Here is a 22,099-nt window from a genome sequence, read left to right as displayed (position 1 = left end):
TGTGCATTTGGGGGTGCACATGTGGGTATACACTTGGCATTTTATCTCCTTTGTTTTGTACACATGATTGAAATGGAAAACCCCAAGCACCAGCACCTGCCGTTTGAGACAGGAACATCAGCGGATGAATTCAAAAGGCCATGTTTGGGCCCCTAACAGACCTCACCTGAATCTGAGGCAGGAGCGAGAAGCAGAGTTAGCAAGGGCGTGCGAGGTGCAGGCGTGCCCCCACTGCACGGAGGGTACAGGGGCCTCCGGGAGTGTCTCCCCGGGAAGTGGGACCTGCTGTACAGCACGTGCCTTTTGTCCAGGTGGGAGGAAATTTGGAGGAAATCTCAGTGGGCACAGGTGCACTACCCTGGGGCTGGAAGTCCTCTTCCTGCGGAGCCTCCAACGGCCCTGTCTCAGTGTTCTCATTTCAAAGCTGGGACAGCAGGTCACAGCCAACTTCTCGCGCGGTTTCAATATATTTTTTAAACTTAATTAACTTATTATTCTTTACTTATTTTACTTTTATTTAAAAGGCAGAGGTCAGAGAGAGAGAGGTCTCTTTCCCATCTGCTGGTTCACTTCAAATGTCTGCAACAGCTGGGCCGAGCCAGGTCAAAGCCAGGAGCTGGGAACCCAGTCCAGCTCTCCTCTATGGGTGGCAGGGACCCAAGCACTTAAGCCGTGAGCTGCACCCCCCAGGGTGCACATTTGCAGGAAGCTGGAATTGGAGGAGGAGCCGGGACTGGAACTCAGGCACTCCAATGTGAGAGGCAGGTGTCCCAAATGGCATCTTAATGAGGGAGCCACACGCCTGCCCACCAGGCCGAGTTTGGGTAGAACCATTCCTTGTGTGGCTGAGCGGCCTAAACAGTGACTGCCCTTGAGTCAAGTGACCTTGCGGTCCACCAGCAGTGGTCAGAGGCCGGGATCATGCACTTGCCACCACCGGGAGCCAAAGCAACAAAACCCTGGCAGGGCGCTGTGGGGCATTCTGTCCTCCGTCGGCTTATGGCTTCTCGGTTTTGATTTTGTTTCTCCGGGTGGTGGGGAGTGAGTATAATGGGGCCTGTTTTTCTGGGGGAGTCTTTTCCCTGGTGTCCGTTAGCCTAGAGTAAGCAATGTGGTCAAAGGAGTTTGCCACGAGGGGCTGTGTTCTCCGGGGATTTAGATGGAGACGCTGTTCTCGATGAGCGGCGGGTCCAGGTAGGCGTAGGGCAGCGCCAGGCCCCGGTTCCGCTCCCGGATGTCTCTCGAGATCTGGGCCAGGCGGCTCTGGAAGGCGGCGATGCTGCGCCGCAGGGCGTCCTCCGTGAAGTGCTCATCCGGGTACGTGCCCAGCGGCCTCTGGGGGCAACCACAAGGGTGGCCGAGGGGCTGCTGAGGTCCCCATCGTCTGAGCCGCTGTGACCCTCCCTAGCTGGCTCGGGCCCTTGACCCTCATCCTGGGTGGAGGGGGTGTGCAGACCCAAAGCAGCCTCTGAGACTCACGCCCTCCCACCAAACAGATCTTCTCCCCACACACACCCTGCAGCAAAATCCTGGGAGTCTGAAGTTCAGGGTTTTAAATGAGCGGGATGCCACCTTGCCCTTGCAGCTATTAGCGTCTCTCATCATCATCTCATCTGGCTGCTTGGCCCTCACGGTGAGACGCCCAAGGCCGGGAAGTCCCCCAGGGAAGGGACCCGTGGCAGGGCTGCGTCTGGGGGACAACTCCACGCCCTCCCTGATCTCAGTCCCGCTGGCCTGGCTTCCTGCCCTGGACTCACTCGGACTCCAGGCTCCTTGCTCAGCACCCGGAGGGCAACGACGACGTCGCACGTGGCATTGACTGGCGGGAGGGTGGCTAAGAAGCCCTCAGGTGTTGCCTGGCCTTTGGAGGTGGGCGGGGGCAGCTGCATGGTGGGCGGCAGATTGGGCATCCACGCACAGGAGTCAAACTGAAGCCGGAAGGGACAGAATGAAGTGGAGGCACCAGCACCCCACATCCCACCACCCCTGCACTGCCCTTCCTCACCTGCCCTGCGCTGATAGAGGAGTGCCTGGCTGAGCAGGTGAATATCACCATGGTGACGTACTGCACCAGGGCTCCCCGGGTCTCCAGTGAGGAGGGTACACCTGCAGGGACATCTGGGCTGGGGCTGGGGCTGGGGCTGGCACGGTCCTGAGAGCTGCACTGCAGAGACCTGAGGGTGGGGCCCAAGGGCCAGGGTCCCCGTACGTACCTGAGCTCTCCCGGGATAAGAAGCCCTTGGTGAAGACCTCTCTCACCCAGGCCTGGAGCTCCTGGTCATCCTGTACTGCTGCATCGCTCGGGTAGTAGATGCCGACTATTTCGGAGACAAAACTGCAAGGTGCACCTGTGTTCAGTCCCCACCTCCAGCCCTGACCAATCCCTGAAGCCCACTCTGCCCAGTGTCGGTAATGCGCAGCCCTCCCCTCACCGTGAGTCCCCCCGGGGCCCCCCGTCTCCCTCCCAGGCTCCTAGCTGTCTCACCGCTCCATCGCCCCCCAGATCTGCATGCCGTCATCCCGGTAGTAGTAGCCCGGGAGGTCTTCAACTCCTCGGGCTCGGATATCTTCCGGCAGACACAGGGTGGCATAGCTCAGCTGCTCCATGTTCCTCTGTATCAGCTCGGAGAAGCCTCCGATGCCGAGGCCTGTGGACTGGAAGACAGGACAGGGTCCTGGGAATCTGGGCGCTTGCTCTAGTGCTCGTGTGGGGAAGAAGAGGCCGCTCCCACCCCCCACGGCCCCTGATTCTTCACGTTGGAGGAATGTCCCACTCCCACCCCAAAGCAGCTCTTACCCTGTCCACGACCTGCCCCGGAGCGATGAGCAGCTCACGGGCCAGTGTGTTGATGTGCAAGGTGTACCGTGTGTGCGGGATCAGCAGCTGCAGGGGCGGGAGATGGCGGCGCTGAGGGAGGCCCCAGACCTCCTCCCAGCTCTTTCACTGGCAGACTCCAAGGGGCAAGACGGGACTCCAGGCTCCATGACGGGGGCTAGTCCCGCCAATGCTGGGTGCACTCCTGCCTCTCTCTTGGCATCAGATTGTTTTGCCGAAGGAAGGGCTGGTTTGCATGAGACCTGTGACCCTCCCAGCTCAGACCTCCTGCGATTGCCTAACCTCTGGGACCTGGCACTACAGAGCACTTCCCCAGAGCCCACCTCCGAGTGCCAGGCTCTGGGGGCTGCAGACAGGCAGAGAGAACCAGCTGGGCTTGGAGAGCACAGACCAGAGCCTGCCTGCAAGACCCAGGAGCCTGTCTCAGTGAGAGCCAGAGAGACTGAGCAGCTGTGGACCCCAGGACAGGAAATCCCATCCCTTCGCATGCGTCAGGCCTGTGGACATCTGGGGGCCCTTCAGAGCCCAGCCCAGAGCTGTGCATGGAGAAGCTGCCGATGCAGGGTGGGGACTCTGCGCACAGGCTCTGGGAAGAGTGCTCAGAAGGGGCATCACGAGGGGCAGGTCTGGGCCCCCCTGGTGGAGCCACTGACCTTGAAGAGCGGGTGGCAGTGGGGCAGCTGGCGCAGCATGGCCAGCGTGAAGACCTCGGGCAGCAGGTGTCCCTGCAGCAGATGCGTGAGGGCCTCGTGTACGGAGAACTCGGCGTTGCGCACCCAGGTCTTGGCCAGCAGCCAGTCCCACTTGTCGTCGCTGGGCAGGAAGATGGGGCTATTGGGCCCAGGGGTCTGGCTGAGCTGAGTGGGGACCAGTGGAGAGGAAGCGGCTGTGAATGCCTGCCAATCACTCTGTGAGACCCTCTCCGCCCCTGCTGCACTGAGACCTGGATGGCGAGCGGCACCAAGGGCCCACGCCCCGGGCGCTGGTGTAGCAGGGTCAAGGGCGCTGCAGAGAACTGAGGCCTCCCATTAACGACATTGGTACGGATACTGGAGAGGATGCCGTGGTCCACCAAGAACAGGGAGCCCCTCTGTGGGAGAAAAGAGGGGAGCTGGGGGCTGCACCTGGTTTTCTAGAGCCGGAGTGGGGCAGTGGTGGCAGGGAGGGGATTCCAGGCTGGGGGAGGAATGTGTCTGGGGAGAACATGCACAGTAGGGCCCTAACAACTGTAAGTGCACCCCTCCCTCTCCCACAGGGGGTGGGCTCGCATGCTTGATCCTGGACGCCATGTTCTACCACCTCGCCCCACCTCTAGCTCAGCCTGCAGACTGCTCCCGGGGCCCAGCACGGGGGCCACCATGGCATCGGTGACTGGGAAGTTCTTTGGGAGGTGGTGGCAGCGGCGGATCAGGACAGGGTTGAGGCCATTCAGGAACTGGGAGGCAAAGAAGGCGTCTTCCTGCCAGTGGTCAAACACGTACTCTGCAGGGGCAGGGGACATGGGGACTGGTCACCTCTGGATTCAAGGTGGTTGCCTTCTGGGCATCCTGTACCTTTCTCGAGTTTCCGTCACTGCGCATGACAAAACAGCAAACTTTATCTCCCAGCCCGTGGTGCACCTGCCATCCTTTTCCCCCATGGCTCACCAGCCGCAAATGCAACAAATCAGATACCACAGGTAGGCTCGGCCCCGCCCCCTGCCCGTCATCCCCTCAGTGGGGTGCGGCAGACCCCAGGGACCTCTCCCTTGGCAGCCCCGCCCCTCCGCTGCCCATCAAGCCCCACGGATGCTCAGTCCTGGTGCCTCTTGACCCACCTGCCCACTCTGTCTCTACTGCTCTGCCTCACTGGACCACCACCTCGTGGCTCATGGTCCTGTTTCCACTCCTGCCCCCAACAGCCCCCTTACAGGGCACATCTGGCTGGGTGACCCCTGCCAGCCAGCAGTCCGGGACAGACTTGCTGTGGCCCACACAGTCCTGCACCACTGTGCGCTGTGCCCCGCTCTCCTGCTTCCTCCCCGTGCTCAGCCCACTCAGGCCACAGCGTCTTCCATTCCCCTGAAGGTGTCAGGGGCCGTCCCCTCCACTGGCCCCTGAGCCTGGAGCCCTCTGTGTCCCCACATCCCATCTTTGGTGCTGTTGAGGCCGCCTCAATTTTGAGGCCTCCGTATAAGTCACTCTCTAGGGAGAGCTCTCCAGTGTCCCCTCCAGGCTTGGGTAGGCCCTCCTTTTGCCCTTGGAGCCAATGGGTGCATCTCCCCAGTGCAATGAATGATTTGACTTTGAGTCCAATCCATAGCCACTGGCCCTGGGAGCACAAGGACTGCACTGCAGCCCAGCGTCTGATGGACAGGAGCTCAACACATGTCTGTTTCCTGGAAGGCCAGGGATCCCTCCAGGCTGCACCAAGGGCATCGGTGCCCGGATTCCCGAGACTCCTGACAGCCACGGAGGGGACGTCCCAGGAGGAGGCCACAAGCCCAGCCCGCGCTCCTCACCGATGGCTGGCATCCTGTGGAAGTTGAATATTCTTCTCATCTCCCGGAGGCTCCTCCAGAGCCCTTTGCGGTCCAGCAGCCCCTTGATCTTCAGCTCTGCCACCCTGCCGGGGGATGCCAGGGCTGGGGAGGGGGCAGGGGGCCCTGGGAGACCCTGCCCCACCAGCCAGCCTCAGCCCTCCTGGCATCTGGACCCAGTTCCCGCTGCTTGGGGCCCCACTGCTTTTTGGGAGGTGTTGAGGACAGGAGCCCGGGTAGGGCTGGTATCGCCGAGGGGGGGCAGGCGGAGGGGCGGGGCCGGCAGGAGGCCCCCCTCACACAGAGCCGATGTTCAGGTAGAAGGCGGCGTTCTTGGCTGCAGGGTATTTGAGGTTGAGGTCCAGGTCTTTCACCGTCGCCTCGTTGAGGCAGTGAGGCCAGCCAGGGAGGTAAGTCTTCCAGCTGGAAGTCAGAGCAGGCAGGGGGCCAGCGGCAGGTCAGAGGGAGCCCCTGGACGGGGGCAGAGGGAGCCAGGGCCAGCCACCCTTCCTGGGATGTGCTCTGGCCCTGTTCCCGCAGGGAGACTTCCCCTGGGCGTGGCTGGCTGATCCAGGGTTAAGCCCCCGACCAGAGCTGAGCCAATCAGAGTCCTTCCCAGGGAATCTGAGATTGGGCCCAAGCCAGGACCCTTCGCTTGGGCTGAGACCGTTTTCCACGGGGGAGTTGGGAAAGCCTGCACTGCAGAGAGAGGGAGAGAAAGAGCGAGAGAGAGAAGCGAGAGTCACCTTGGCTCCTGGTCTTCACTCCCTACCCTCACTCCTGTAAGTGCCTCTGTGTCCTGCTAACAAACTCCCCCTTTTTTTTTTCTATCTGCTAGTCGGAATTGGGTTTTGTTCTTGCAAGCATAGAATTCCTGACCACCACAGGCCGTCGTGCTGCGGGGAGGCTGATCTGGGGAGGGGGCTGTAGCAGGCGGCCCAGCTCGCTGGCGTCTCCTCATCCCCCGGCCTAAGGCACCCCTAAACCCAACTGGGAAGCAAGCCCACAGCTAACAGCAAAATCGCTTCCCCCAGCAGCTCGCCTCTTATTCGCTCATTCTTTGGTTCCTGCAATAACTGCTCTAGGGTTTGCGCTTTCGACTTCAAAGAACAATTTGCACTTAGAGAACACTGCCACCAGGTGGTGGCCAAACCCCACTACTCAAACTTCTGTGTGCTTTCAGGTTCACCCAGGGACCTTTTAAAAATGCAGATTCTGATTTAGTAGGCCAGGGGCGGGCCCCAGAGCCTGCTTTTCCAACAGCTCCCAGGAGGGGCTGTGCGTCTGACCCCCACTGGGTACTGAGGGCTGGGACCCACGGAGTTAGCTGTTAACAGCACATATTTAGACACTAGCTGCATTTGTACCATTTTCTCATTTGTTCTATCTAATAATGCAAATAGGATAGGTTTCTTTCGTGGAAGAACATGAGGGAAGGATTTGACCTAGTGATCAAGACACCAGCATTGCTCACATATTGGAGTGCCTGGGTTGGAGTCCTGCCGCAGCATCTCGGAAGCCAGCTCTACCACTTGGGTCCCTGCTACCCATGTAGAAGCCCTGGAGGGAGTTTCCGACTCCTGGCTTCAAGCCCCAGCCAGCACCACTGTAGGCATCTGGGATGGACTCTACTTGTCTTTCTGTCTCTCTGCCTCTCAGATACAGTAAATATATTTTGAAAGAAAAGAAGGATTGCTGAAATTAATGACTTGCCCAAGGCCTCACAGCTCTTTGGCCCTGGATCTCCATGGATACGGCAGGTCTCAACATTGGGCCACCCCCGCCCCCCTGGGGTGGAGGGGGGTGTTGCTGGCAGATCTGGCTCAGTGGTTCTCTTGAGGGTATAATTCATGACGCCTGTAGAATCATCAGGAACCAAGTGAGCCTGTGCCTGCTGTGACCCACAGCACACGCCTCTGGCCCAGGCTGCAGACAGCAGCCAAAGTTAAGATCAGGGAACGTAGGCACCTGAGAACAATTCTGGGTTTTCTGCTCCCTTTGCAGCCCTCCCGAGGCCACCTCTGCTCTCTGACCTCCAGGGCTGAGACTAGGGCAGAGGAAGAGCCCCCATCCCCATCCGGGCGTTGTCGTCCTGGAAGGTGAATTGGGGGGGGGGGGGCCTGGGTGGTGTATTTCATCTCTGGAGGACACAGCCAGTGGATCTGTGAGAACGCCCCAGGGCAAGGGAGAGCCAGCCGGCATAAGGCACTCAGCAGGGTTTTCTTTTTTTTTTTTTTTTTTTTTTTGACAGGCAGAGTGGACAGTGAGAGAGAGAGACAGAGAGAAAGGTCTTCCTTTGCCGCTGGTTCACCCTCCAATGGCCGCCGCTGCAGCCGGCGCACCGCGCTGATCCTGGCAGGAGCCAGGAGCCAGGTGCTTTTCCTGGTCTCCCATGGGGTGCAGGGCCCAAGCACTTGGGCCATCCTCCACTGCACTCCCTGGCCATAGCAGAGAGCTGGCCTGGAAGAGGGGCAACCGGGACAGAATCCGGCGCCCCAACCGGGACTAGAACCCGGTGTGCCGGCGCCGCAAGGTGGAGGATTAGCCTATTGAGCCACGGCGCCGGCTTCAGCAGGGTTTTCAAACCTCAAGGGCGCTGTGGGGGGCCTAGGACAAAAACTTCCCCGCCCACCCAGGTCTGATTCTGTAGGTCCCAGGGGCCTGAGAGTTTGCATTTCATAGGAGGGCTTGGGTGCTGAGCTCTAGTCTGTGCCGTCACAGGCGCCCGCCCCCCCCCCCGCCCCCAGCAGCGGCTGCCTCCTCACCCGTACGCCTGGCGCCGGGCCTGCAGCTCCTCTTGCCGCTGCTGCCAGAGCGCGGGGTGCTGGTCGGCCCGTGAGACTCTGGCTGCGGGAAGACTGGAGTGCGTGAGAGGGAAAAGGAGAAGCCCTCGACCTCTGGCGCCAGCCACCCTCTGACCAGGTCCTCTCGCCCCAAGAGCAATTTCCCTCTAGTAGGGCTGCTCCCCACGATCCCCTTCCCCGTCCCTCTCTGCTGCCCCCTTCCCCCTGGCCACACCCGCTAACCCTTCCACACTCCCCGTGGCCCTCGTCCCAGCGCCAGCCCCAGCCCTCACCTGCCCCTTCCCGCAGCGCCAGGCTACTCGGCGCCTCGAGCCACTGGTAGCAGGGGAAGCGCAGCGGGGCACCTCCCGGCGGCGTGAGCTGGACCCAGCGGCAGAACCAGGCGTCGCCGGCCGCCGCGAGGCAGAGCGGGCGGGACAGCGCGGGGGGCGCCAGGTGCAGACGCAGCAGCAGCACAGGGCCCACATCTTGGGGCAGCGTCACTTCGAAGTCCTCCTCCTGGGGGGAGGGTCAGCTTGCGGAGGGCCCCCCTCTTGTCCAGCCCTCCCCCTCCAACCCTGCCCACCTCCTCCACGCACTCACAGCGCCCGCGGTGAACTCCTTGCCGAAATGGTCCAGGGGCAGTGGGGGGCTCTCCCCCAGGGTCCCCACGATGCTGATGGACACTTTGTCCCACGTGCCAGCCCCGAAGGCCTTTCCGGTGGAAACCTTCACTGTGAACTTGGCCATGGTGCCAGCCTGAGTCTGGTCCTGTGGAGTGGGACTGCAGAGCTTTATGGCTGGCTCTCAGGGGACACGCCCCGCCCCATCCCGCCCCAACAGGCCCTGTTCAGGCCAGGCTGGTTGTTACCACTACCCCCGAGTGCCCGGGATTGGTGGGGGTGGGGGTGGTGGAGGAGTGAGAGACTGGAGGGGGGATAGGCAGGATGCTGGTGCATGGGGCGGGGGGATGGGAGGAGTTAGAGCGCTACCGGGACACAGACTGGCTGGAACTGCTGAGGTCTGGGGAACAGCATCTTTGAGCCAAGATTCTGGGAAGAGACCCAGGATTGGGACCCAGCAGGTACCCAGGTTCTACGTGGCCCTGCCCCTTTTGTTTATTTTATTTTTTTTTAAAGATGTGTTTATTTATTTGAAAGTCAGTTACAGAGAGAGAGAGAGAGAGAGAGAGCGAGCTTCCATCTGCTGGTTCACCCCCCAGATGGTCACAACAGCCAGGGCTGGGCCAGGCCAAAGCCAGGAGCTTCTTCTGGGTCTCCCACGTGAGTGCAGGGGCCCAAGCACTTGGGGGCAGCCTCCGTGGCTGTCCCAATCACATTAGCAAGGAGCTGGGTGGGATGGGAAGCAGGTGGGGCTCACATGCACTGCTGGTGTCGCAGTTGGCCGCTTAACCCGCTGCACCACAACGCCAGCCCCTATTCATTTTTCCTTAAAACCTGGGCATCATCACCTCCCACTCCCTATAGCTCTCCTTGAACTATTTACATGATTTTATTTCATTTAAGAACTAATTCGGTGCTGTTGGCAAGACCCAAGGAAGACCCCGGTGTTGGCTGTCATGGAGATTAAAAATCAAGTGCGAAGAGAAGTCAATGAGGAAATGAATACTTCATTTAACAGTTTCAGATACCCGGGAGCGCAGACGGAAGTCACACAGGCTGGCATGGGGGGGGGGTGCTGGGGAGAGAGGCTGGATCCCAGAGAGGGGACGCCTGAGGAAGGCTGTATGCAGAGGGAGCTGTGTGTGCCAGAGCTCACACAGGTGAGCAGGAGGTCGGCTTGCTGGAGAGTTGAAGGCGGGAGTGCAGTGAAGGAGACAGATGTCAAGGGGAACTGAGAGGTTTTGGCGTGGGGTGTGTGTGACAAATTTGGAGGCTTGGACCTGGAACTGCAACAGCCAAGAGGAAAAGCCTCACCTGGCACGGAGCTTGGGCTGGAGCGTCCAGCCCACAGGTGTGCTGAGTCACAGGTTGGAAGGAAGAGAAGGGGGAGCAGACTGGGCCCCGAGGCCTTCCAAGGCTTGGCAGTTGCCCAAGGCAGGCAGAAGCAGCCAATGCAAGGTGGGGGGGGGGGGGGAAGAAACAGGGAGGGATGGGTCAATTGTGTTCCGTGTTGCTAAGAGGCTAGATGAGAGGGAGGCAAAGAAGTGACCCCTGGATCTGCCAACAAGCTCTTGGAGTATGTGCCACCCACTGAGCAACATGACCCAGAGGATCAACCCAGTTCTGTGCAAGCAAGGAGGGCACAAGACGGAATCCCACTGTCAGCCTGGCGACTTTGCCTGGAGCAGTGATGGGGGTGCAGTCAGAGTGACCGATGGACTTGCAGCCACACACACACACACACACCAGGCTTGAAGTGTAAACCTGCAAGGGCAGGAAAACGAGCATGGAGGTGACAGCAATGGATTTAACACACAGGGGAGGGCGGAAGTCCAGAAGTAGATTGGCCCCACCCTAAAGCTGCCTCGAGCCATAGGAGGCGGGAGACTGACGCTTCTGGGGATGGGATGCAGGTGATGCTGGAAATGGGATGTGATTGGATGAATTGTTTTTTAAAAGATTTATTTTATTTATTTGAAAGGCAGAGTGACACAGAGAGAGAGAGGTCTTCCATCCACGGGCTGCAAGGGCCAGGGCTGAGCCAGGCAGAAGCCAGGAACTTGGAACTTTATCTGGGTCTCCCACATGGGTAGCAGGGGCCCAAGCACTTGGTCCATCCTCTGCTGCTTTCCCAGGCACATTAGCAGGGAGCTAGTTCGGAAGTGGAGCAGCAGGGACTTGAACTGGCGTTCACATGGGATGCGGGTGTCGTGGGCAGCAGCTCAACCTGCCGCAACACAACTCTGGGCCCCGGTAGAGTTTTTGTTGGTTTATTAGAGGCAGTTAAGCGCCCCCTCCCCCAGACACACTTCTGCACCTCATGTAACTATTAAAGAGAGAATCCTTCCCGACTCCCCAGGTCCTGGGAGATTTGTTTTCTACAGGGGATGAACTTGAGCAGATAGAGCCGTGGGTGGGACACCAAACTTAAAGTCCGAGGATGGGCCAACAGTGTGCATTGTGGGCGGAGGGCGCCCGGGTCCCCAGCCTCATCCCTGGCTGGGCTCTGTGGGAATGCCTGCTTGCAGCTCTTCAGGGGACAGATGTAGCAACAGAGCTGCAGGATGACATGCAAAGCCTCTGTTTAAGTGTTTGAGGAGTCACCGTACTGTTTTCCACAGCGGCGATGCCATCATCCTTTCCCACCAGCAGGGCGCAAGGGGTTGGACTTGTCTGCGTGCTCACCGCATTGTTTATCTGATGATAGCCTTTCTTAATTAAGTGGTATCTCATTGTGGCTTTGATTTGCGTTTCCCTAGTGATTAGCGATGTCACATATACATGTGTTTATTGGCTGTTTGCATATTAGTTTTGTAGCAATGCCCGTTAATGTCCTTTGCCCAAATCAATCATCCTTAATTATTATCTCTTGCCTGGGCAAATTTTAGTTTATCATGTGAATCATAGGCAAGAGCAATTCACATGGAATTTGCATCTAGGACACATTTACATATGCAATTTGCATAAGGCACACTTTAAATATTTTTTTGGTTGTAGGTCACTCTCATAATACATATCAGTATCACACGCATCTGTGTGCCCAGATGCAGTGAGTCTAGGAAACAGTGGCGATGCTTTATAGCTTCTTTTTTTTTAAAGAAAGTGTTTTTGTTTTATTTATTTGAAAACCAGTGTCAGAGAGGGAGAGATATAGAGAGACATCTTCCATCTGCTGGTTCCTTCCCCAGATGGCTGCAAGAACCAGGCTCGGGCCAGGCTCTAACCAGGAGCTTGGAGCTCCATCCGGGTCTCCCTTGTGAGTAGCAGGGCCCCAAGCCATCCTCCACTGCTTTCCCAGGCGCATTAGCAGGGAGCTGGGTTGGAAGCAGGCCCTTCAGTGTGAGATGCTGGCATCACAGGCGGTAGCTTAACCGGCTGCGCCGCAACGCTGGCCGCTTATGGCTTCTCCAACCTAAAATCCAGCCCTCCTGCTTGTGAGAGTAGGAGCAGTGGGTGGGGTTGAGACCGTGGCTGCTCCTGGGGGTGAATCCTGGTGGTTCTGCCCTCCCTGACTGTCACTCTGCCTGGCAATACAGTGCACACCAGTAAGGGCTGTGGTGTTGTTCCAACTGGCTTGGGCATGTCCTTTGATTAAGGATTCCTGGATGATAATAAAAGCCTAAAAGCAGCCTCTTTAAACGCCCCTAGCCAGGACGGGACCCGTCGTATGGACACGGAGGAGGCCAGGGGCTGGCAGTGCTGCTCATGAGGACGGCTCCATGGCACCGGGAGTGTGGTTCCTTTCAGAGCGTCAGGAGCTCAGAGCCAATGCCGTGGCCGCAAAACCACAGAACAAAAGCAGACACTTTCCTCGGGACCTCTTCAACCTATAAAAATGAATCTCTTTCTTAATCATCTAAAATCATAGGTATGAGCACAAACTGTAAAACTGGAGAGACCTGAAGATGCTTGCACAGAAAGAAATTAACTTTCCTTGTATTAAAAAAAAAAAAGTTTTTAAAAACCAAACTGGGGGGGGGGGGGAGGGCACAGCGCTGTGGCATAGTGGGTAAAGCTGCCACCTGCAGCGCCGCCATCCCATATGGGCACAGTTTTGAGTCCCAGCTGCTCCACTTCCAATCCAGCTCTCTGCCATGGCCTGGGAAAGCAGTAGGAGATGGCCCAAGTCCTTGGGCCCTGCACCTGTGTGAGATACCCGAAGAAGCTCCTGGCTCTTGGCTTCAGATCGGCGCAGCTCCAGCCATTGCGGCCATCTGGGGAGTGAACCAACAGATGGAAGACTTCTCTCTCTCTCTCTCTCTCTCTCTCTCTCTCTCCCCCTCTCTCTCTGCCTCTGCCTCTGCTTCTCTGTAACTCTGCTTTTCAAATAAATAAATCTTAAAAAAAAATACATTAGTGTCATCTTCAAGGTAAGATACGGCTCAGGCCCATGGTGGGTCTGGAATAGGAGGTAGACTGGGGACATGGGGTTAATGGAACTCTTTTGTGGGTAGGCAACACAGGCTCACTAGGGAGAACTTGAGCAAAAAGGAGCATTTATTATAAGAGGAGTCTAAGGAGATAGCTGGGCTGCAGCGAGGGCCTGGAGCACAGTAGGAATTTAGGAATGGCTAGTTGTCCCACTCCTACCCCCACCCCACCCCACCCCGCTGCCCCCACAGCTCCTGTTTTCACCTTCTCTGTCTAAGGCAGGAGATGGGTGTGGGAGCATCTTCATTCCTGGTCTAAGTACCCAGCCAAGTGTCAGCACTGCTGGCTGGGACCAGGGACCCACCCCTGGGTGCAGCCGCTGTGCCAAGTGGGGAGGACTCCTGCAAGACGCCAGGCTGGCTGCGTGCTTCCCACCACGCTGGCACTGATGCACCGTGGGGAGGTGAGACTTCTCAGAAGTAGTGAGGAGAGCGTGCCCAGGCAGCGGTAAACCCTGGGCAACACACAGCCCCGAGGTAGGTCATGCTTCTCACAGGAGGTAGCTAATGTGCTAGTCAGTGTCCAGGATGCTTCCCCTGAAATCCTCCTGCCACCCTGTCTTGTCCCCAGATGGCCCTGGTGGAGCCCCCGCATTGGGCTGCAGAGCCACACTAGGGAAAGTCACGGGCACACTCCGAGGACCGTCAGCCAGCACTGAGAGAGAAGCTCTGGCTCCCCTAGGCTGTTGTGTGATGAATGCCACACATTTCCAAGCCATCCACAGCCTCTGCCAGCTCTGGCTGGCGTTCAGGGCATTTTTTAAAGATTTATTTATTTATGTATTTTTAAAGATTTTATTTATTTTACTTGAAAGAGTTACACAGAAAGAGAAGGAGAGGCAGAGAGAGAGAGAGAGAGAGGTGTCTTCCATCTGCTGATTCACTCCCCAATTGGCCGCGGCCGGAGCTGCGCCCATCCGAAGCCAGGAGCCAGGAGTTTCTTCCGGGTCTCCCACGCAGGTGCAGGGGCCCAAGGACTTGGGCCATCTTCTACTGCTTTCCCAGGGCATAGCAGAGAGCTGGATTGGAAGTGGAGCAGCTGGGACTCGAACCGGCGTCCATATGGAATGCCAGCGCTTTAGGCCAGGGCGTTAATCCGCTTCGCCACAGCACCAGCCCCAAGATTTATTTATTTATTTATCTAGCTAGCTATTTATTTATTTAAGAGGGAGAGCCAGGAAAAGAGAGTGATCTTCTATCCACTGGTTCACTCCCCAAATGGCCACAACAGCCAGGGCTGGGCCAGGGTGAAGCCAGGAACCTGGAGCTCCATCCAGGTCTCCCACGTGGGTGCAGGGACCCAAGCACTTGGGCCATCGTCTACTCCATTCCCAGGAGCATTAGCAAGGAGCAGGACTGGAAGTGGAAAAGTTGGGGCTTGAGCCAGAGCCCATATGGGATGCTGGCGTCACAGGCGGAGGCTTAACCCACAGCGCACCACAATGCCAACCCCACTCTGTGGGTGGGGGTCTTCCCTGCTGGGGGGGAAGTAGCCGTGGTCTCCAGCAATGAGTGAACAGGCCCCGGCACTCCATCTTCCTTCCCTGAGCGGCGCCTCCCCTGCCCCAGCTCCGTGGTTGCCTCACCCCTGGGTGCTGTGCTGACTCCCTGAAGCCTCAGGGGGCCCTGACACAGAGCGGGCCCTTCCTCGGGGCCTCCACACCCAGGGACTCCAGGCTGCAGGAGGCTAAAGGCCTGGGAGAGCCAGGGCTCTGGGGTGACTCCTCTTCCCCAAGCCCTCTCCCTGCCTCTCCCGTCTCATCCTGCTAATGGCTGACACCTGACCACCCTCATCCCCAAGGACGCTGGGAAGAAAGCCCTTTATCAGCCTTTTCTCAAATGTCTGCCGGGAACTCTGGCGGTCACGTGGCCTGTCTGAACCTCTGCGGGGTCTCCCGTAAGATGGAGTTCCGCTGGGAGGAGACCCAGGTGCTCAGTGAGCTTTCTCAAGTCAAGTGCTTAGCGCAGCTTCTAGCCAGCACCCAGGAAGACAGGGCTTGGAAGCTGAGCTCACCTCCTGCTTTAGGAGAAAACAGGAACCTCGGGGGAAAGTCCTGGAATCTGCAACTCTCTGGACCACAAAGCACCTACTCCCAGGCCAAGCCGCCCTCTCTAATCCTCTTAGGAGGACTTCTCCTCCTGCAGTCCCGGTAATCCCTCCCGTGCCAGGCTCTGGCCCCCTGGCCCCGGCTCCTGCCTCAGGGTCTCGCTAGTCTGGCTCCTTGAAGCAGCATGTTCGTCTGCGGGCAGAATTCTCCCTTCAAAGGGAAGCCAACGTCTCCGCCCACGCTGCCCCCTCTCTGGCTCCTGCAGGAACATGTTCGGCTCCTGGCCTTTTCTGGGAGACTCTGACCCCTGGCAGGTCCAGTCTGTGGGACAAGCTCTGGTCTGGGGACAGCTGAGGTGTGCAGGCCCTGCCCCGGGGACACAGGAATTCATCCACGAAGAGCCGGGGCCTGGGCCTGTTCTCCGAGAGCCAGGAAGGCTTCTGCCACTTGGTGGCACTGTACAGCATGAAGCGGGGTTCAGGGCTCCTAGAGCCTCTCACTGCAGACCTCTAACACCAACCCTGCAAGTCGACTCCAGGCGAAGCCACCACCTGGCTCCCGGCCCACGCAGAGAGGGTGACCGGAGCTCTGGTGCCCACCCGACCTGAGATAAAGGCTCAGCCTTGGTGTGGGGGGGTGACCCAGGCACCTGCCAATGACATACGGGAGAACCCACGCGGCCCTAGGTGAGGCAGAGTAGGTGGGAGAGACAGGGGTGTTCTGGCGGAGGCCCAGGGCTGAGGAGGTGTTGTGAGAGCCCAGAGAGGCCCAGGAGACAACGGGCGGGCGGCCAGTGACAAAGGGTGGTCACCGTCATCTAGGTGCTGGGCTTGCTGGTTTGGGGGAGGAGGCGGAGAAGAAGAGAAAGCCATTTGTTGAATCTGCAGTCATGAGCACAGTTTTGGAAAAGCAATTCATCTGCTTTTCCAGTTTTCAAGTCAATAAACATTTATTTTCATTTTATTTGAAAGGGAGTGGGGGGGGGGGAGAGGCAGAGTCCATCCACTGGTTCACTCCCAAAAGGCCCACTACAGTTTCGGGCTAAGCCAAAGCCATCGCTATCACCATTGTCATTGCCATCGCCATCGCCAGCGCGCCCCTGCCCCAAGTGTACATTAGCAGGAAGCTGGAATCAGAAGCGGAGGAGTAGGGACTCAAACCCAGGCACTGGGATGTGAGGTGTGGGTGTCCCCAGTGACGTCTTACCTGCTACAACGAATGCCTGCTCCACATTTTAAGCAGGTGGACCAACATCTCATCACAATGAAGACGTCACCGGGGTGAGGAACAGAAGTTCTCGCGTGTGGCATTAAAGGAATGGTGCGTGGCGATAGCCCACACTGGCTGGCGCAAGCCCATTCGTGAAAGGCAGAGAGCCGCCCCTCAGTACCCCCGGGGAATTCAGCCTGAACTCTCTGGCACGCCAAACTCCAAGGGCTCCCAGATTCTTTCTATAAAATACCCCTGGAGAACTTCTGCGGCCCTCCTGTGAGTTCAGTCGTCTCTGGATTACTTACAAGACCTCACAGAGCGTAAACGTTGCTGTACTGGATCGCGGCGGGAACCAGGACAAGGACAAAGTCCGTGAGTGTTCAGGGCACATGCCGCCGTCCTAGGCTTAACCACATGCCCCTCGGCGGCAGCCAGGTAATAGCATTTCCCCAGATATCGTTGATCTGCGGTTGGCTGGAGCAGAAGGGCGACTGTCCTTCAGTTCTGTGTGATAAGGTGTTGGCGTGAAGCCTGTCCATGGCCGCAGAATTAGCACCAAGACCCATGGCTGAAACCATCAGGTACGAAGTGGTCCCCGTCTCAGAAAGAGAAAACCCATGGGCATTGTCAGCCGCCCTCCCCTCAAGGCCTTCTGAGACTTCGTGGAACCCACCCTGCCATCGCCTGTCCTCCGGCATCCCAGCCCCCCCGGGGCCCAGGAGGTGAGGGAGGGGAGTAGGGGTGGGCGGGAGGCAGTGTGTGGGCTAAGGGCTGCCTTTCCTCCAGCAAATGCCATGGGGAAGGCTCGCTGATCCAGGAAGGAGGAGCCCTCCAGAGCGGGAGTGGGTGCCCCGCGCAGAGGACCTGGGAAGAAGCCAGTGGAAGCCCCAGCCCAGCACCCCCGTGGGCCTCCCAGAGAGCACGCGGTGGGGGTGGGGGGCCGCCCACTGCCAGGCTGCGGAGACACACCTGCTGCCCTTTGAGGGGTCCTTGGGGATGAAGAGGCGCGAGTGAATTTCAGTCGGGGGGAGCCACACGTTGTGGGAACCCCAAGCCTACCCAAGTTTAAGACAACCTTGAAGAAAAAAAATTCTCTAGACCCAGGGGTTTGCATTCATGGCTTCCGCTGAGCTTGGATGGAAAGTTTTGTTTTTTTTTTTTTAAATGAAATTGGATCTGTACTGACTGACCGCGTACAGGTTTTTCTTGTCATGGTTCCTCAGCGACACGGCGTAGCAGCTCCACCGCAACAGGGAACTTGTATCCCGGTAATTTTGGCGGGTGGGGTCCAGAACCGATCTCCCCCCCTCCCATACTGAGGGAAGACCCCACAAAACCAGGTGATGTGAGGTCTCCACTTCGTTGGCTTTGCAAGGAGGCCCCTCAGAGGCAGCTGAGCCAAAGCCAGACCAGGAAATCGCCCCAGCCACAACTCAGCAGTTAAGCTTGCATGTGTCAATCACTCTGGAGAGGGCGGGGCAGGGATCAAAGGATTACCCAGCGCCCCCCATGTCCCTCTTTCCTTGACCAAGCAGGGGTGGTGGTGGGGAAAGGGGCAGCCAGGACCACCCAGCTCAGGTCTCCGATGGAGGGTGCTGGGAGCAGACATTCCAAGTAGGTAGGGTAGGGTAAGTCCCGTGTTTTCAAGCGAACTCAACTTTTTATAACCTGTAAAATTTAAAAAAAAAATTTTTTTTTTTTTTGAGAGGGGGGAGAGAGAGAGAGAGAGGAGTGAGAGGGAGAATCTCCCATCTGCTGATTGACTCTCCAAGTGCCTGCAGCAGCCATGGCTGGGCCAGGCCAGAGTGGGAAGCTGTGAATTCTTTCTGGAGCCCCCCTGTGACCGGCAGGGACCCACGAACTTGAGCTGTCACCACTGCTTCCCAGTGTTGTACTGAGCGAGTGCAAACAGAGGAGCACCACACGTGGATAGAATGTGATGGTCCTTTATTGCCAGCGGTGGAGTGGGCTCATGCCCTAAAGAATTCTCAACCCCGAAGCCCAAAGCTACAGGCAGAAACCGCAAAATCGGGAGAAGAATACATGGTTGCTAGGATCAGGGGGGAACACATGGTTACCGGGGTCAAGCTGACCTAAAACCTATGCGAAACTAATATCAATTATATTCTTGGCAATACCAGTTACAACCTTGTCAATATGAATTACAATCTTGACATTAATCCAGGCATTGGCCTAAATCATACGTAGGACATAGACAAATTGCAGTTTCATCATTAACCCAGGTGCAGCCTATCCACTCCCCAGCTTGAGCAATCATGCTGGGGGTTTCTATGCTCTGCCAAGTGTGACGCAGGCTGCCAGGTGTGATGTAGTGGACTGCTGTTGTCCGAGTATTTTAGATCATGGTCTCCCACCAGCGTCTCATGGTGGAGGGGCGGGGGGCGGGTGCTTTCTCAAGATGGAGTCTCAGGTGCTCCAAAATGAAGTCCCTACTGTCAAGGTGTTACCTCATTCCCCCCTTCATGTTTTGACAATAAGCAAATCCTTGATTCAGCCACATTGTATGGATCTGGAAGGATATTTAGGGCAGAGTAATAGGTATGTATATACATGAGTTTAACAGAAGCTTTGTTACTTTGTCTAATGAAATTTAGTAACTGGTTAAGAATGTAGGGTCCTTCAATTAGGACAACCCCTGGAAGAGACTCTAGGCTGTGTAACAGGTCAATAGAAGATTGGCGCTGGCTGATGTTGGCATCTGGGAAGTACTTAGCCCACCCAGAACCAAGAGTGCTGTGCTGAGGGCAGCAGTGCCTGCCACACTGACCCAACTAGGACCAGAACTACCACGGGGCCTTTGGTGACAGCCGGAATGGCAGGTGCTAAGAGCCAGTGTTGGCTTTGGTGGACCCAGCCCCTTTTTGCTAGCTTTGGGTACAGTGTACACAGTGGACAGAGTTGGAATCAGGTCTCAGAGTAAATCCTTTGTTCACAGCTTACAGCCTGTGTGTACAAGACTTTTTGTTAAAGCCTGAGGGGCCCACAGACACTTAGCCCAACCAGACGGCCTCAGCCCTCCCCCTCTTGTAATCCACACCCTTCCATTGTAGGGACCCAAAGCATCAATCTCATCTTGGCTACTTCCTGCTGACAGGGGGTCATTGTCCTGGGGGTCCCTTAGGGTGTGGAGTGGGGAGTGGCAGTCAAAACAGGGTTCCAACAGGAGGTGGCCTCTCAAGGGGGCGGCAGTGTTAACTTCCAAAAACTGCTTTCACCCAGGATTTCATGTGCATGGCCATCTAGAGTTCACTGCTTTAAATCTGGAGAAAACAAATCCAACAAGCACATTAAGTACACGGGGACTAAAACAAAGGACAGAGTCATTATTAGAGGACCTATGAAAGGTGCTGTCCAAGCCAGGTGGGTGTGAACCTTCTTGGGGCAGGCACCCTGTTGACTCCCATTGCCTAGGTGGCCTGGGAGCAGAGCTGGCCTGAATAAGAGGTCAGTATAGAATAGACAGGGTCTTGGGCCGGCGCCGTGGCTCATTAGGCTAATCCTCCGCCTAGCGGCGCCGGCACACCGGGTTCTAGTCCCGGTCGGGGCGCCGGATTCTGTCCTGGTTGCCCCTCTTCCAGGCCAGCCCTCTGCTGTGGCCAGGGAGTGCAGTGGAGGATGGCCCAAGTGCTTGGGCCCTGCACCCCATGGGGAGACCAGGAAAAGCACCTGGCTCCTGGCTCCTGCCATCGGATCAGCGCGGTGCGCCGGCCGCGGCGGCCATTGGAGGGTGAACCAACGGCAAAAGGAAGACCTTTCTCTCTGTCTCTCTCTCTCACTATCCACTCTGCCTGTCAAAAAAAAAAAAAAAAAAAAAAAAAAAAAGAATAGACAGGGTCTCTCAAAGCAACCCTACAGCTCTGCCTACAAGGTTACTGGCCCTAGGCTGTCCCCCTGATGGCGGTGGTCACTTTGGAAGCTGAGCAGAGTGAAGGGCGTTTTAGCTTAGAGCCAACAAGACCTGCGGCTCTGACCTAGGAGTCCTTCGACTCCAGGGCAGTTCCGTTCCCAGTGACCCAGCTCTGGGCTGGCAGAGCTAACAGGGCTCTTCAGAGACTGGCTTCCGTCTGTCTGAAGCCCTGGTTTGCACATCGAAAACCAATGCCGTGTAGGGTGGACTGGCCTGTTGGGTGTCCTGGAGGGCAGATCACTGTGGAAAGCTGGTATTAACTGGCTGTCACCTGTGCTTACTTTGTTCCTGTTGTCCAGCTCACTCCTCCTTGTTAAAGCAGACCACAGAGGAGGCCTTTAGGATGTCAGCCAAGGGAGTGCTCAGTCCCGTCACTACTCTGGTGGCCTGGGCTAGAAATGTGTTGTCATAGGCATCTATAAAATCAAACATGAAGAGCACTTTATCCAAACCATTTTGAACCAATTAGTAAGACTTTGGATCTCTCCATTAGTTTGGTTTGAAAAGAGAGGTTTGGGGGCTGGCGCTGAGGCACAGCAGGTTAAAGCCCTGGCATGAAGCAATGGTTCTAGTCCCGGCTGCTCCTCTTCCTGTCCAGCTCTCTGCTATGGCCTGGGAAAGCAGTGGAAGATGGCCCATATCCTTGGGCCCCTGCACCCATGTGGGAGACCCGGAAGAATCTCCTGGCTCCTGGCTTCGGATAGGCGCAGCTCTGGCCATTGTGGCCATCTGGGGAGTGAACCAGCGGATGGAAGACCTCTCTCTCAGTCTCTACCTCTGTAACTCTGTCTTTCAAGTAAATAAAATAAATCTTTAAAAAGAGAAAAGGAAGGTTTTGCCTGTTTACTGTATTCATAGCAAAATAAATCTAGCTGTTATATGTGGCCAGGCACGACGACAGAAAAACGTTAGCCATTACTTTTATAAGGTCTGAAGATCAAACTGTATGTCCTGATGGAGAATTGAGAGCAGAATCAGTTTCTCATCTTAAAGAGAATACAGGCTTTTTAGATTACTTACTGTCAATAATTTAATATTAAGTGAAAACTTAGCAAGCGATTTTATTGTCAAATAACAACTTATGAAAGTATTTGCCAAAAAGTCTAAAGTCTTTTATAAATTAAAAGAGTACCTGTAGTTGGAAATATATTTTGAATATCTAGCACAAATATAACTTGTTCGACCAGCAAACCCAAGCATAAACATGTCAATAACTTAAAAAAAGCATTTTTGGGCCAGCACCGCAGCTCACTAGGCTAATCCTCCGCCTGTGGTGCCGGCACACCAGGTTCTAGTCCCGGTCGGGGCGCCGGATTCTGTCCCGGTTGCCCCTCTTCCAGGCCAGCTCTCTGCTGTGGTCCAGGAGTGCAGTGGAGGATGGCCCAGGTGCTTGGGCCCTGCACCCCATGGGAGACCAGGAGAAGCACCTGGCTCCTGCCTTCGGATCAGCGCAGTGCACGGCCGTAGCACACTGGCTGTGGCGGCCATTGGAGGGTGAACCAATGGCAAAAAGGAAGATCTTTCTCTCTGTCTCTCTCTCTCTCACTGTCCACTCTGCCTGTCAAAAAAAAAAAAAAAAAAGCATTTTTGGTTTCTCTGTACCACCAAGTTTAAAACACCTGATACAGAGGTTTATTTAAGTCATGTGAAACAAAATGTATTTTGGGTTAACTTAGTAGTTTAAATTTATGAGGAATCTTATATCTATAAGCCAATTAAAA

General features: G+C 56.6%; 1 protein-coding gene and 1 long non-coding RNA gene across 3 annotated transcripts; one reads left to right on the top strand and one right to left on the bottom strand.

Moving 5' to 3' along the window:
* Positions 1-479: 479 nt before the first annotated feature.
* Positions 480-16,815, bottom strand: ALOX15B (arachidonate 15-lipoxygenase type B). 2 transcript variants are annotated; one of them, XM_089317202.1, is made up of 15 exons: positions 16,445-16,815; positions 8,741-8,908; positions 8,431-8,656; positions 8,120-8,201; positions 5,655-5,777; positions 5,337-5,440; positions 4,146-4,318; positions 3,780-3,926; positions 3,490-3,693; positions 2,798-2,884; positions 2,486-2,655; positions 2,214-2,335; positions 2,006-2,106; positions 1,758-1,928; positions 480-1,335 (listed from the first exon to the last, which is right to left on the bottom strand). In XM_089317202.1, the coding sequence occupies exons 2-15, from the start codon at positions 8,885-8,887 to the stop codon at positions 1,156-1,158; spliced, it is 2,037 nt and encodes a 678-aa protein (XP_089173328.1). In that variant the 5' UTR covers positions 8,888-8,908; positions 16,445-16,815; the 3' UTR covers positions 480-1,155. The 2 variants fall into 2 exon arrangements, with proteins under 2 accessions (XP_089173328.1, XP_089173329.1); XM_089317203.1 differs by lacking the exon at positions 16,445-16,815 and having other exon boundaries at positions 8,741-8,924.
* Positions 16,816-16,916: 101 nt separating this feature from the next.
* On the top strand, positions 16,917-21,205 carry LOC138846206 (uncharacterized). The gene is made up of 2 exons (XR_011383658.2): positions 16,917-17,031; positions 20,977-21,205. It is a non-coding gene; the product is annotated as an uncharacterized LOC138846206 (long non-coding RNA).
* The last annotated feature ends 894 nt before the right edge of the window (positions 21,206-22,099 follow it).

Source organism: Oryctolagus cuniculus, chromosome 17, assembly GCF_051225735.1.
Source record: "Oryctolagus cuniculus isolate XC-2025 breed Fujian yellow rabbit chromosome 17, ASM5122573v1, whole genome shotgun sequence".
In the NCBI taxonomy this organism is placed as follows: Eukaryota; Metazoa; Chordata; class Mammalia; order Lagomorpha; family Leporidae; genus Oryctolagus; species Oryctolagus cuniculus.
This window is presented reverse-complemented; position numbering and strand designations above follow the sequence as displayed.

What these genes read in the sequence shown, in the direction of transcription:
- ALOX15B (XM_089317202.1), bottom strand. Translation starts at nt 8,887, where the DNA reads ATGGCCAAGTTCACAGTGAAGGTTTCCACCGGAAAGGCCTTCGGGGCT. An exon ending in GTCTGCAGGCTGAGCTAGAG is followed by an intron (nt 3,927 to 4,145) that starts GTGGGGCGAGGT and finishes TTTCTCCCACAG; the next exon opens with AGGGGCTCCCTGTTCTTGGT. An exon ending in CCTCTATCAGCGCAGGGCAG is followed by an intron (nt 1,929 to 2,005) that starts GTGAGGAAGGGC and finishes TTCCGGCTTCAG; the next exon opens with TTTGACTCCTGTGCGTGGAT.